We start from the raw sequence: 16,077 nt of genomic DNA on the forward strand, positions 1-16,077 counted from the left end.
GCGCCCGCGCCTGCTGACAGCAGCAGCTGGGCTCGCGCGGTCGGCTCCCGGCTCCGCGGCCTCCGCCCCCTCGGCTTCCCTCCCCTTTGCCCCTACTGCTCCAGCTCCGGTGCGGCTAGTTTCGCAACTGCTTTCGCCCCGTGCCCGGCTGCTTTTCATTTCCCGGGCCCCTCTTCTTGAGTACTTTGCCCCCAGCATTTGGGGAGAGGTGTTGGGAGCGGGGCGGGTGGAGCGTCCAGAGGAGAAGGAAGCGAGGGCCAGAGGAGGAGGAAGAGAATCTGCGAACCGTGGGGAGGAGACCCCACGCCACCCTTTCTGGTCATCTTCCCTCCCGCCGCGCCCCTGCGCACACTCCCTCCCGGAGTGAGCTACTTTCGGACGAGGAAAGTGAGGGCGGCCCAGGGTGACAGCGCCGCGGGGCCAGTCCCGGGGAAGCCGCGCGTCTGTTCGAGTCTCGTCCGCCGCGCTCCCAGCCAGGGGCATAGCCCGGACCGAGGATGGCTTCGACTACAACCTGCACCAGGTTCACGGACGAGTATCAGCTTTTCGAGGAGCTCGGAAAGTAAGCGCCTTTGCCCGCATCTGCACGTCCCCTTTCCAGCAGACGGCGGGTCGCTTTGCCCCCGACCCACCGGCCTCCCGCGTGGGGCGAGGGAGTTTGGGAGACCAGAGGAGAGGGAGGAGGGCCCGTGGTGTGGCAGCTCTGAGGAAGGTGCTGCCTTAGCAAGACGAGGGGACTGAGACGGAAAAAGACCCTCCACCCCAGCTGTGGCACATTCCGATAATCCTTAGCCCACCTTCTCCGGTTCCCCCACCCTCTAGCCCTAGAGACTTAGTGGATTTACGATCCCTGCAGTTGTAGCTGTCATCCAGAGAAGTGCGTGCGTGTGTGTGTGTGTGTGTGTGTGTGTGTGTGTGTGTGTAGAGGAAACAGGAACCCATGTAAAATGCAACATAGATCATGTTTTCTGTAAATAGAGATGCCTTCTGGTTAGCTGGCGCGTCGGCCGTACGACCCAAGTACGGATGAGAACTCGCTGCCACAGACGGTGCCATATTTATTGATGCCGAAAGTTCAACTTGGCGTAGAGTCTATTTCGCATCCAGTAGTTGTTCTATCCAGGAAAAGGGCCGGTCGGAAGAACTCGACCCTTTGCCCCATGTCCAGTCTTATTCTTTGCACTAGGTTATTCGTTCATCATCATCATCATCCTTCCTATGATTTGCGTGTACATCTTGCGTTCTCTAGGAGGATTTATTTATACAGGCAACGGAAAAGACCTGGAGACCGAGAGACAGCTTCCTAAGGGTAGCCTAGTGTTGTATAAAACGACCTCCTACACTCGACTGGCAGAACTGCTCGGAGAATTTAAGGAAGGGGACCGGAGACCTCTGAGGACCTGTGTGTTTAGGGACTGAGGGGCCTAACCGTGAATGTTGATTTATGTAGCATCCCACTCAAACCCAATTCTTCTATCGCTAGTTTCAACTATTACTTATGAAAGGGGTGCGTTTATATGTATGTTTTTGTTTTATACAGTTGAATTCAAGAGAATGTAATTATATTTCAGATTTAATGAACATTATATCCTTATATATTTATATGTTGTCTGTTGTTAAAACATGGAGAATAATATGTCGGAAGAGCAGCTTAATTCAGATCTCTCCCTTCCCCCAGCTCAAAACAGGGCACAGAGAAATCACCATATCAGGATTTGTTAAACCACACAAATGTCCCTAAGATTTATGTTTTAATGAAAACAATCGCCATATTTACTTAGTTGGAGCCACATTAATTTTGTGACAAAATAAATAGCAGATTTTTACTGCTCTTCCTCAGCCATGCTGTTTGCAGGGTCTCCCCCCCCCCCACCCCCCCAGAGCATTTGGTGATGTGTGAGTGTGAATTGTAAAATGTTTTCAAATTTCATGTGCAAACAAGAGTGGTCATAATTGGCAATTCCTTTCATATTGTTGATTAATAATGTGTGCTCCCAGTTAAATAAAATTTACTTTTATTCTCCAACATTACAGAGGGGTTAGGTTTCCAGGAAGAATCGTTCATTTTCTGGATATTACTGTAGTGCAGTGATATTTGATAATTCATTAAATGCAATAAAAATGCTCAGATTGCTGTAATTTTTTGATAGAATGTCATAGCTGATTATATTGATGACATGCTAATTATTGGTTTTCAGGGGGGCTTTCTCAGTGGTGAGAAGATGTATGAAAATCCCTACTGGACAAGAATATGCTGCCAAAATTATCAACACCAAAAAGCTTTCTGCTAGGGGTGGGTATTTTCAACCACATACACAATATATGTTAATTTTGTATTTGTCGTGTTGATCGTTGGTTCTGTTGTATGTAGATACATAGTTATAACTGAATTGTAGATTTAGGTGTCCTATTACATTCTGAGATTATTTCCTTCCTGAATGCCTTGGTATGTATAGCTCATAAATAAATGAACACACAGAATTTTAATAAAAATTATAAATAATTATATATATCTTATGAGCAGTAGCATAAATAACTCTATTTTAAAGAAAATAAGTGTCACAAAGTGCCTTTAGCTGTGCTGTGAAATAACTTTCAGAAATACCCAGGAATGGAAAAATGTAAGTCTCACAACTGTCATTATTCTCTTTTGCTTTTGAGAGGAAAAATAGGTCATAGCTCAGTTGAATCATATTTCAATTGTAGTTACACTTGAACTTAATTCATTAAGGTATATTTAACAGTAATAGCTTTGGGAGGAAAAATTTACCATTGCTGTAGGAAGTTCAGCTTGATGTTGATGTTTCTGTGTGCAGTCCACATCTTTACTGGGTCTTCTGCATTAAGGCTTCTCACAGACTCCTGTGATGTATTTTAGACTTGCTTTATAGCCACAGAGCTCGTTCCTATCATAAAAGAGCTGTTGATACACACACACGTACACATGAAGGGATTTCACTGCATTCTTTCTCTTTTGTAGAATTCATGTAAAAGTACTTACACTGTTAGGCATTCTAATTATTGTGGACACGTGTCTGAACTCTTTCCATGGGAATTTTTGATTTAATGAAATTTAACTGAAATTAAAATGAACAAAATGCCACAGTGTAAGCCCATTTCAGTGACCTGGTTTATTTTAAGTAATGAGGGAAGAAATTCTATTAGGGTTTGCCTCATTTAATTTGTCTTCTAAAAAGTGCTGCTCTCTAGTATCCTGGTGTCATTGTTGGGTCTTTGCCATAACGGTTTTTTTCTCATTTGTTGCAAATGATTGGCATTTCAGCTTATTCATTAGAATGAAATTTTGTTGTGATTTTCTTCATCCCGATTTTAACAGCATTCGCAGGAAGATTTATCTGCTAAAGTAACCAGTGCCGTAGCTTCACAGCTTGAGAACTAATGAGAAGCACATTATGCTTGATTATGGTCCCCTTTCGCTCTTCCCTCCACGGGAAGGTTTCTAACAGTCAAAAGGAGTTGCTAAACTATAAATGACATTTTACTTTTTAAAAAGAAAAAAATGAAAACGTTTAATTCTTTCAGTGTTTTCTTCCTGTGTGCTAGATACTTGTGGCAAAAGTAGGAGTATCAGTTCTTCCAGAGGCATTACATCCCCTATCCCAAATCTTTCAGTGGCTTTACATTTTCTCTCAAAACTGTTGTGCTTCACTTCTACTGATTTCCTAAATTAGAGTCATCCCCCTTCATCTACCATAATTTGTACTCTCCCTGCATTGGAATGGCGAATACACATGTTTCTGCTCCCATTATTTTTCCATTCTATGGAGGATAAGTCTTCTTTAGCCTAATGGGATTCTGTCTTCTTGCCAATATTCCTCACCTGCTCATGCTCTGCTTTAAAGAACAACCCATACCTAAAGCCACCTTGCCCTGTTTGGATTTAATTATTCCAGTTACGTTTAGGAAAAGTAGCTAAACTAAAATACTGGAAGACCTGCTTTTTCTCCCTGTCCAAAATCCTTTCTTAACCTGCTTTGTGTTAATTCACTGAAGATCTAGGTGGTGAAGAAGCAGGCTTTGGAACTAAATGCTCAGGTTTAAATTCTGATTCCCCTACCTATTGGCTGTGTAATCTTGGGTGATTTACATATTTTCAGTGAGCCTTCATTTTCTTATCTGTAAATGGGTAATAATGCAGCCCTTTTATAGGGTACAGGGTTTGTGAGGAGTAAAATAATATAGTATAGAACAGTGCCTGCTACATAATACGTATTTAATGAATATTAGCTGCTATTATTATCTCTTGGGTTGTCGAAACGATCAGATGAGATTACTTACATGAAAGAATGTGAACGTTATAAATCGAGTGGCAGCCTTGCTTTAGCTGTGAGTAACCAGTTTGAATCTTGGCTTTACTATTTAGTGTGTAAATGTGGTTCAATTATTTACTTTTTTTTGATCACAGGTTCTTCAAAAAATGGGGGAAAATACTCATAGGGTGTCATGGGTTGTTTTGAGGATTCAGTGACTTTTATGAGAACCACTTCTTAATTGCAAAGTGCTGAGTCAATTTTACCTTTTACTGCTCACCTGTAAAACATTATAGTACTTTCCTTCAAAATTCTCAATTTATTTTATAACCATAACAATTAGAGCTGCTTATAGCATATTTATACCTTTGTGTACATTTGTTTAAACTGAACCCATATTAAGTTGTAAAAACTTAATGAAATGATTTGTCTTTTTAATAAAACATTTCACAGCATTGAGGACATAGGAGGGACTCAGACAGAGACTAGGATCAAATGAATGGTTTGTAAAGGAGTTACATTCTTAGTTTAATTCCTAAGAACAAGCAAATACTAGATGTAATCTTTTGTAGAGTATTAAGATATCAAGAGCATATGATTTAAAATAGGAACTCTCCTTTAAAAATGCTCCCTTTTTAGAATGTAATCCTTAAAATGACTTACAGAAAAATTTAAAAATAATATATTGAAGGGAAATTAGAATGATATCTAAATTAGCATACTTTATTTTTTACCTTTATGTACTGATTGTTTCTCTTTTGGCTATGCATGGCAGTTTCTGTGTAGCATATGATTTTTCTACAAAGTTTTGCTTGTATTATTTAAAATGCCATGCCTTTGTAAATCCAAGATTTAAGCCTGTTTGTTTTAAACACCAGGAAGGTCCTTCAATTCATATAATGTTCTTCAAATGTAACATTACAACTGGAAAAGAAAGACCATTGTCAATACATTTAAGACCAAGAGGGATTGCCAAGAATTTGGCTATATTCCTGCACAAATTTACACATCCAACTATTCTGTCACCCAGGCATTTTTCTGTGCCTAGATGTTAATGGATTTCCAGCAGACAGTTTCAGTTGCATTTCCTCTCAGCTGTTAGTCACACAAACCATATTTGGGAGATTCAGAGTCTGTTGAAGAATTTCTTTCCTTTTGCGTTAACACGTGCATGCAGAGAGCATTCATTACGTGATACTGATTACAGTACGCTGATATATAATTTAGTTTGCTTTAAAAAGTATAGAAAAGTTTTATACATCTTATATTTTACATGCAATTTTTGTCTTAAAAAGTTTTTGTTAGCTAGGCATAGAAAGCATGCTTACTTAGTAAATGGCGGATAGCAATGGTAGAATTTTATCTCCTATTTTTTACCACGGGAAGTAGAAATTATATCATTTTGGTCCCAGACAATTAGGTTGGTACTAATTTGCTCTGCTATTTTGATACTTTGTTGATTTTTGACCTATATGTAACTGGAAAATACTTGTATTTTGTATTTTGATACAAGTTCTAATTTGCTGTGCTCTTTTGATACTTTGTTGATTGTTGACCTGTTTGTAACTGGAAGGTATTGTCATGCAAAGTCCAGGAAGGGTTGTGATTGTGCTTCAGAATCCAGTGGATGGAGGGTTCTGATGGCAGATGTCTTTAGAAACAGTATTTGTGATTTATTTCACATTTTAAAGAATCCCTGTGGTCAGATATTTTTTATGGTAGTAATAACTTCTTGATGTTCATTTTCTAATGTAATTGTTGATCATTAGAAACCACTTTTTATTACATGGGGTCTGATGTGCCACAAGTCATTATTTTTGTAAAATACAAATTATAGTAGAAGTTTAAAATAGTACATGCTATTATAAGTATATTTTAGCTCTACTCGATTGATAAAGTTAAAAAGGGATTTCATTTCATATTTCTGCAATACTTCACAGATCTAATACAATTAAATCATTTGGTATTCTTTGATTTTACTAGTTTTATTAATTACTGAATAGATAATCTGAGTAGAATATGAATCAGGACTTTATAAAAACTACTTAATCATGTATACCAAATTAGGTCTCAAATATGAAATCTCCATATTGCATGCATGTCCTTAAGTAGTCTTTTTTATGTTATAGTAGAGGTGTCAGTAACTAACTTTTGCTGCTTTCTTTTTCTTTTTTGGCATCCAGGCAGTCAATAAATTAGTGCAATTTTTTAGCCTCATGGTTACTTGTGTTAAGTTGGAAGCATATTAGAGATGATATAGATGAATCAAATTATTCTGACTATACATTATTGATGTTGCAATTTGGAACTCATTGGGCAAATTATTTGAAGATTTCTTGGTATGAGCAATGTTTTAAGAAAAAATTAGTAAATTATTTTTATTTTTGTCTATGGAAATTCTACAGCTTTTTAATTATTGGGCCCCAAAGTAGTCCTTTTGTTATGTTTAGTTGTATTTGATCTTAGATATCTATTTTGATCTTAGATCTTAGATATCTATTTTCCTCTTTCAATGAATGAGAATGTTACTGATGTTCAAACTGGTTAGGAGATAAAAATGCATATCTACATTTCCAGGAAATAAAAATTCGTTCTGTATTCTAGCATTATTATAATATGCAAACTTAATGTAAAGAATGTGGTTGTCAGGCACCTGACTGTGGTATTAATAACTACTGTCAAACTCTACCTGACAGATCATGCAATAGGAATTGAACACCTGGAGAATTTTCATTGTTTATACAACTAGATTAATACTTTTCATTTCCTTTGAAGTATTGAATCAACCTGGTGTAAAAATTAAAATTTCGTAAAAAATTTTTTGTGGGCCTTTTAATGTTAATAATCATGAATTGCTATAAGGCACATACTAGGATTTTCTTGGGCCTTTCACCTCATTCGTTGACTAGAATTTTATTACATTTTTAAAAGTCTTTTTCTTGGGCTGATACAAAGGCAGACCAACTCCTACTGTCTCTTGGGCTGAGTTGGTATAATTTAACATCTGTCCCTCTGCATTTATTAGGGTATGGTATGCCCAGTATTTTTTATTATTGACATTTGGTTAAGGATTGTTTAGTGAATTATATTGCTGTACATTAAGTAGAAACTTGGAATATTTCTTACTCTAAAATATAATACCTTTGTAGTAATTTACTTTTCATAGTACTTGATTACTAAGCACATTCACTTACATGACTTTATTTTATAAATTTTTATTTAATAAATATTGAATAAGTATAGTGGGCAGAGTGTTAGGAAAAGTAAGGCTATCTACACAAATAGACATTGAAGATATAAATGGTGTAAGTCTAGCTTGAATAAAGTGCTGTTGATTTTCAAAGGAGGGAAAGGTTATTTCTGTCTAGAGAGATGAAGGAAGGCTTTTTTATAATAAGGATTTAAATAAATGTTAAGTACCAAAGTTTAAATAAGCAATTTGGAGAGATTATTCAAAATAGTTTAAATATCTCATGGTATTTAACATGTTATTTTACTTGGATGGTAAAATACAGGTATACAGTATACAGGTACTTTTAGAATAAAATAATTTTAAATGTAATAGGAAGCTCTTTTAGATGACAGAATTCCTGATCCAGTTAAGGGAGTTAGGTGAGTTTATAGACCTTTCATCTACTGTAAACTGTTTTTCTCTAGCATAGGGAAACTGTCAGGTTTGGGAGGAGAGAGAGAGAGAGTAGGGAGAGGAGAGCTTTGCTTGTTGTTTGGTTTTGGTTTTAAAGATCTGAACTATCATTGCAATTATACACAGTCACAGAACAAAATCATAATTGATTTTTTAATTAGGTGAGCCCCTTTTCTGGTACTCTGTTCTCCTTTTAACTTTTTAGAACTTTATTACTACCCAAATCAATAATAATAAAACAATAGGAATATTAATAGCCATTATTTTAGGAGAGCCTTCTAAGTGACAGATGCATTGCTTACAAGATACTTTGTTTTACTTAGTTTATTGTTGTTATTTTTGTTCAATTTTTAAATAGAGGAAACCGAGGCTCTAGGTTACTAAACGCCTTAGTATTAGTAAGTGGTAGAGTCAGAATTTCAACCCATTTTCTTTGGCTCTAAGGCCAGGCTCTTTCCACTACCACATCCCATTGATTGCTGTCACAGAAAACTATTCCTAACCTCTCTCCCTTTATCTATGTGTACTTGACTGATCTCCCCACTAAACGTCAGGTTCCTTCATAGAAAGGACCTTGTCTTCTACATCTTTAGGTTCTCGGTGCAATGTATAGAATCGAGTACTTCTTTGGGAAAATGTATTTAGAGTTCCAACTTATATGAGAAGATAGTTTAATTGCTGTGGTAACATAAAATCAAATTAAAGTTTGATAGTGTTTCTGTGCTCTTTCCTGGAAGGAAAAAAGTATAGTGAGAAATCAGTGGGAAAATGATTTCAGGAGAATGACATGTTTTGGTAAACTTAATTCATTAACTTACTGAAAACATCTCAAAATAAACTAAGTCCTAGGATTATGTCTTCTAAATGATTCACTTGTTGCTGAAAAGAAAAACTCAGCCCTTAACCAAAGGCCAGAAGAACCTACTCAGAAAGGCATTCTAGTTCTCAGGCTCGTCTTGTTTAACCAGTGAAGCAAGGAAGACGAATGTTGTTTTGTTGTTTCTTCGTGGACAACACTGTTGTATGTGTCAAATTCATGCTAATGTGTCAAGTGAAAGGAAAATATAAAACTATTGTTTTATAAATATTTTATAAAATTTTATAAAATTTATAAATGTTGACAGTTTTATGTTGGAAAAATAACAAGTGCAGCAAGTCATATAAAGATATACAGATAATATTTACACACAGTTAGTTGTTCTACTTAAGGTTCTCTTCTCTTTAGATTACTTAGGGATTGAAAACTTTTTATTACCTAACATCTTAAATATGAAATCATATATATTATAAAACAGTAAGCACCCAATAAACCTCCATGCAATAACTAGAGCACTCTCTACTGTTGAAGCTACCTGTGTGTTCCTTGCTGATCCTCATCTCTTGCCTTGCTCTGAGAGTTAATCACTATCTCTTACTTAATTTTTTAAACTTTATTTATTTTTTCAGAAAGAGAGTGTGAGCAGGGTAGGGACGGAGAGAGGGGATCTCAAGCAGGCTCCACTAACTAGGCTGTTAGCATAGAACGTGATGTGGGCCCTGAACCCATGAACCATGAGATTATGACCTGAGCAGAAATCAAGAGTTGGACGCTTAACTCACTGGACCACCCAAGTGCCCCAATCTCTTACATTTTTAAAAGAGAAATCTCTTTGTATTTTCCCATGCCCTGGGACTTTTTAATTAACCGGTTGATTTCAGCTGGCCAATCTATTACCAATGGAAAATCTATGCCCTCATTATCTAGGTATATTTATTTGTATTGTATATGTATTGTACACATATAAATTTAAAATTTATAGAATAAACTCATATTAATGTGTAATTTTACCCTATCCCTCAAGGCTAGGAAAGACTTAAATTATAGGGAATTTTTTTAGTAATAGGAAACTATTTTCCTCCTATGTCTTTTTGAAGCAATTTCATGAATGATGTATGCACATCGAAATAAAGCAAGAGTGAGTTATATAAAACTACCTTATTAAAGGTAAATATACTAATTGAAAATTAGATTTCTATTTTATCTTCTAGAGAAATTGTACAGTTGAGATACGGCACATAATGGCATTAGTGTTTAAATTAAAATTTGATATTTTGGTGATGAAATATTTATGTGGTATTTGGAGTCTGTGTTCTGATAACTTGGATTTCTGCTGAAGTGTGTTCATTAGTAGTTTAGGCTCAAACTCTGCTTGTCCCTGGTGGAGTCAGTAATTTCCCGTTTCTATGAATGGTGCATTAATTTTCCTGGACTTTCAAGGATGGTTGATTATCTTTCTTTTCCTTAACCCATCTCAACACTTTACCTCTCTTTCTTTTTCACCACTCTAACTTGAGCTCTGTTTTTTTGTTAACTTTTCTAAACAGCTTCCTAAACAGATTTTCCAGCTAATGGTTGCCATTGTTTTTATTCATTTATAAAGTTCATCATTAAACCTTTTAGTCCCCACTGTGCTGGATATCTTGATAAGTTGTAGCGATTTAGAGGTGAAAGATAGAGATCTGTCCTGAAGTATTTGGCCATCCATTAGTGTGGATGACAACCTGGCAAATACAGTTTAGTTTTTGAGGGTTGTAATCGAAGCATACACAAGGTTTTCATGCAGATATGGGCTGGAAAAGGTTGTTATCACAGATTTATTGAAGAGATTAATGAGGGAGATTGTGGTTTTGAATGGTAATTGAGCCTGGTAGAGAAGAGAGAAATGGTTGCCCAGGCAAAGTAAGCAGCATTTCAAAGGAAGGGAGAAAGTTCTGGCTCCACTATCCCGATGGAATGAGTACACCGCGTGCTGGTGAAATCCTGTCTCCTTTAAGACTCAGTTCAGGTGCTTCCTCCTCCATAATGCTGTCTCTAACTTATTCTCCACCTTTACTTTCCCACTCGAGGCAGAAGTGATTGTTTTTCTCTTCCTCTGAATAGTTTTTTTAATGTTTTTTAAATAACTGATCACATTTATCCTTTTGTATTTTAGTTATATATGTTGTAGCTTTCAAACATCTTGTGGACATTTTTAAGCTTACCGTTGGATCTGTGCCTGGCACAGTAATTGTAAATTGCTTATAAATGTTGAAGATACTTATAAATGTTTGTTGACTGGGGGGATAAATGAATGCGTGAACAAATAAGATTCCATCTCCAAAAATAGTCATAGGCTTAACAAAGAGAGATGTGTGACAGGTAAAGTAGGTAGAAATTGAGCTAAAGTTTTATGTCAAATGGAATATACAATTTAAAATAATTTGTAATTCATAAATGATTTCATTAGTTTCTTGACAAATTATGCTTTGTTGGAAGCATAATTTTGTGAAATTTTGAGTAACTGTGTAAATTATATTGCTGTTTTGTTTTGATGTTTTTTTTTTTTGTTTACCATGTAATGTAAAGTGGCTCAGTAATAAGGGGTAACATTTTCATAGTTTGTACATGCATTAGTACCACTTCAGTAATGCCAGACTCAGGCTATCATTAAATTATTTTAATGTTATATTTATTTTTGAGGGGGAGAGAGAGTATGAGTGGAGGAGCAGCAGAGAAAGAGGGAGACACAGAATCTGAAACAGGCTTCAGGCTCTGAGCTGTCAGCACAGAGCCAAATGCAGGGCTTGAACTCATGAACTGCGAGTTCATGACCTGAGCTGAATTTGAACGTTTAACTGAGCTGCCCAGGTACCCTGATTATTAAATTGTTTTAAATGTTTGGATTTTTAAGTTTTTATCCATTCTCATTCGCCAGAAGAACTTAATTTTTGACTTATCTTTTAACTATATAAAACTTTATCTTTTATAAGTTTTATAACTTATAAAACTAATGTTTTAATTTTTAACTAATATAACTTATAAAACTTATTTTTTAACTTTTAACTCATAACTTATCTTTTATAAGTTTTATAATTTTATAAGTTTTTTAACTTATCTTTTATACTCTATAAAGTATTAACAAAATGCTTTTAAACATGAGGTCATTTTAAAAAGCATTTTGGTGATACTTTATACAGTTTTGGATATCCAAATCATGGATAGTATTTGCTTATAGAGGTTACTTGACTTTTTAGGAAAGACAGAGGCCAGCTGTTACAGCTGCTGTCTTTAGAAACTTGGTAAAAAGGCTGGAAAGTGTGCTTGTTTCAGTATTGGAAATCCCTTAAAACAGAATATAACTTTTAAAGGACCTATTTCCCTAATTACTTGAGGTTTTACAATTCTATAAATTTACAGTGTATACATATATATACACCACACACATATGCACACACATATCTTAGGAAAATACGCTGTTTTCATAAAAACAGTCATAACATTTGTATATAATCATGGTGGCAAAGTGATATTAATTTGTGAAATTAGTTCAGCTGAATATTTTGTAGAAAATTTATGATGAATATTTTAGTAAAGTAAGTTATATATACTTTTATATTAAAGCTATATATATACACACACACAAAGAGTAATATTTGCTGGGTACAGGGAGAATTGTATACTATGGATATATCTCTGAAATAAATTTTAATGATTCATTACCAGTTTGCACAAGTGCATTAAAAGTTGTATCATAAAAATATATATCCTAATTATGCAATCTGGAGAAATAAAGAAAAGTAGAAGACAATATATTCATGGTTCAGTTTTCCCAGTCACTGTTGACATTCCCACCAGTGACGTTTAAGTATGCTAGTGAAAGTGAATTTGGGGGAGCATTATTTTAAATTTCAACTTACTCTTCCAGACCTTCTGCTAGGTGTGGATAAACAAAGATACAAAGATAAGGTCCTTCTTCTCAAGGTGAAGTAGATGTGGATACAAGTAAATTACCATACAGGTAAATGTCACAGTTGAAGTGTGTTTTTCTTTCTGAGGTGTAAGGACATAACTGTTGGGTTGGTAAAAGGTAAGGGAAGATTTCCCAGAGCAGTTGATATTGAACTGGGTTTTGAATCACCAGTTTTGAAATTAAAGATGGATAGAAAAGATAGTAAATTAATAAGAAATTATTTAAAAAGATAATAAGCAAGGAAATCAGTAGGTGTCAATAAAGAGCGAACTTGAAGGAAGATACATACTTTTCTAACTCGGAGTGATTGACTTATCATGTACAAGTGTTCCTGAAAGCATGCAAAAAGTGATGGAAGAGATGGAAAGTTTTTTGTTGTTTTTTGTTTTGTGGTGAATCATTAAGTACAGAAAGATCTGTTGAAAGGTATTAAATAAAGAAGGTTGTGGGATTTTACAGCTCTGAGTCATTAGGGATGAACAACTGATAAGGAGAGGAATACCAACTTCTTTTCAATCTCACATATTGTTTTATTTCGCTCTGGGGCAATACAAAAAAAATTAAGTGACTAAGTGGAAGATAAAGGAGAGAAGGATAATTAGAGGTTTTTAAATCAACGAATATTATAAAAAGAGCCTGAGGGAATCCCATTTCTAGTTATAAACAAACGCTAGATAGTCTCTGCAGTTGCAATATTAGAGTAATGACTGTTGCAAAAAATGTTTGTAGGTTTCTGTTTAAAACCAAAGTAAGATGTCTAATATTCCCTGCCTGGATTCTCAGCATCTGTAATAGTACCCAGCTTTTTTCACAGATACTTACTGAATTAAATGAGTGAATACTTGACTCCCAAACTAAATCATGTTATGATTAATGAATGTGCATTTAGGGACCCAGAACATTAGGAGTAATATTTGTATACATTATTACTTTAAAAAAAAAACAAAAACAAAAAGCAGAAACTTAAGGAAGCTCACAATTGCACAGTGAGATTACTTCTTGATATTATTTAATTTTTTAAATGTTTGTTTATTTTTGAGAGATGAAGAGACATTGAGCACGAGTTGGGGAGGGGCAGAGAGAGAGGGAGACAGAGAATCAGAAGTAGGCTCCAGGCTCTGAGCTGTCAGCACAGAGCGCAATGCGAGGCTCAAACCCACGAACTATGAGATCGTGATCTGAGCTGAGGCTGGACGCTTAACCGACTGAGCCATCCCGGTGCCCCGGTGATATAATTTATAATTTAGCACAGGCTGGTGTTTGGAAAATAATCATTTATTTCTATTATTAAATAATGGACAAATCTCTCATTTACGACCTAGAAGATAACTTCAATTTAAATATTTAACTTCTTTAGCTAAGTTCAGCCATGCAATTTTAAAAGGATCTTAGAGCTGTAAAAAACAATTGTAAGATTTCCCTGGTTTATTAATATTGAGGACTGTATAAGTCAAAATTTAAAGAGGGAAATATTGTTTTACTCCACATATGCTTATATGTGTTTGTGTATAAGTAAAATTCATGGGAGAATAATTTTTTTGGACTTGGAGGTAGGAGTTTTGTTGAGCAGAAAATCTTTTATTGTGAATCAAGGTTGATATAGTCATTAGAAGGCAGGTTGGGGAAAAATTCAAATTCCGGATTGCAAGCAGATATTTCAAGGTCTCAAAGTCCACCCCTGCACTCTTGAGTGTAGATCTCCTGATTTCAGAATATTTTCTCATTCTAATAGAAATGGAGAGGAAGAAGGTAAATCTGTCCAAGAGAAGAGTATGCCTCCTGTAAATAAAATTGAGACTCGCTTTTCTCTAATATTTATGTGATTTGGAAATCATTTTCAGAAAAAATCCTTGCTTTGACTGCTTCCATGCATCTTTATGTTCAGGGAAAGGGAAAACAAAATTATTAACCTTAATTCAGATGGAATGAAAAAATCATAGTTTATATTGACAGAGAACCAATTACTGAATTATTTATATCTCCATATCCTTCATTTAGTCCTGATAATCATAGTGTTATATTCTGCCAATGACATAGTAAAGAGAGTCCTAAGGCATGAACAGGGAGGGCTAAAGGATCACTTAATGTATCTTTTAAAGTAGTAATGATTTTAAAAAATGGAGTTCATATTTGTTGGACTTTTGCAAACGTTTTTAGGTAGGAGACTTTAAGGTATATGTTTGAATAATCCAAATCAAATAAATCCAAATTTAGAAACACCAGTATCAGAAATATTCTGTGAGCACTCACAAGGTCAGTTTTAAAAATAGCACTTAGCTTTGAGAGGATAATTTCTCCCCACCCTGCATGTAAATGTTTTATTCAGACCTACAATAACAAACTTTGAAAAAAACCAAAGGGGTAGAGTGTGAAATGAGCCTCTTGAAAAATTCTTGTATTTAGCATCTTTCATTCAAGGATCTTAAGAGGTTTCCTAATGAGTTTCCTAGTACTTCTGGGGTGTGGGTTCAGGACATTTTGGGATTCTTGTGCCCAGAGCTGTAAGGCCTGCCATCCCAGAGTGGCATGTTGCAGCTGTTTCCTAGTGCACATCACACTCCCTTCAGAGCCAGGGAATGGAGGAGGCAATATTACCCAACTGAAGGAGCGTAGGGGCAGAGAGATTTAGGGAGTAAGGAGTTAATGACCTGATTTGGAATTTGGTTAGGTCTTTTAGTCAGTAGCCTTATTCCTACAAAAATGTCCTATCTTTAAAAGTTTTTTTAATGTTTATTTTTGAGAGAGACAGAATGCGAGTAGGGGAGGGTCAGAGAGAGGGAGACACAGAATCCAAAGCAGGTTCCAGGTTCCGAGCTGTCAGCACAGAGCCTGACATGGGGCTCAAACTCACAAACTGTGAGATCATGACCTCATTTGAAGTCCAGTGCTTAACTGATGACTGAGACACCTAGGCACCCCCAAAATGTTCTATCTTTAAAACATTTGATATCCTGTTTTATCCCCAAGAAAATAAACTCCACCTCATTTTTCATCTGTGTGACTGTGTACCTTTGGAAGTTTAGCATTTATTTAATAGTGAAGACTATGATAATTTATATGTATTGTTGTTGAGAGAAGAAAATAAGGTTAGCATTTTCTTTAAAAGACAACAGAAGAGAACCATTTGTATTATTCTTGGGCAAAGCAAGCTGTAAGCAACATGGAAATAATGAAACCTGGTCAGTTCCCACAGAGAACTTATAGCCTGATTTGAAGAATGGGAGACACACATAATTACAGAAGAGATAAAGATGGGTAGTAGAAGAATGTAGTATGATAAGCCAGTGTACCTAAATGACATTAGTTGTGGAAACAAGAAAAGTAACGTTGAGGAAGTAGAACTTAAGATGGGTGGATGGAAGGGCGGAAGAAGAGCAAGGACACTGGGTAC

General features: G+C 35.8%; 1 protein-coding gene across 21 annotated transcripts in view; it reads left to right on the top strand.

Annotated features, from left to right (window-relative positions):
• The first annotated feature begins 6 nt into the window (after positions 1-6).
• The window catches only part of CAMK2D (calcium/calmodulin dependent protein kinase II delta), a 293,523-nt gene continuing 277,452 nt past the window's right edge, over positions 7-16,077 (top strand). For all 21 annotated transcript variants that reach the window (XM_029941778.1, XM_029941727.1, XM_029941673.1 and 18 more), the window contains exons 1-2: positions 7-562; positions 2,199-2,293. In XM_029941778.1, coding sequence (XP_029797638.1) covers positions 498-562; positions 2,199-2,293 — 160 coding nt within the window. In that variant the 5' untranslated portion in view covers positions 7-497. The remainder of the gene's footprint in view (positions 563-2,198; positions 2,294-16,077) is intronic.

This window comes from Suricata suricatta, chromosome 1 (assembly GCF_006229205.1).
Source record: "Suricata suricatta isolate VVHF042 chromosome 1, meerkat_22Aug2017_6uvM2_HiC, whole genome shotgun sequence".
Taxonomy (NCBI): Eukaryota; Metazoa; Chordata; class Mammalia; order Carnivora; family Herpestidae; genus Suricata; species Suricata suricatta.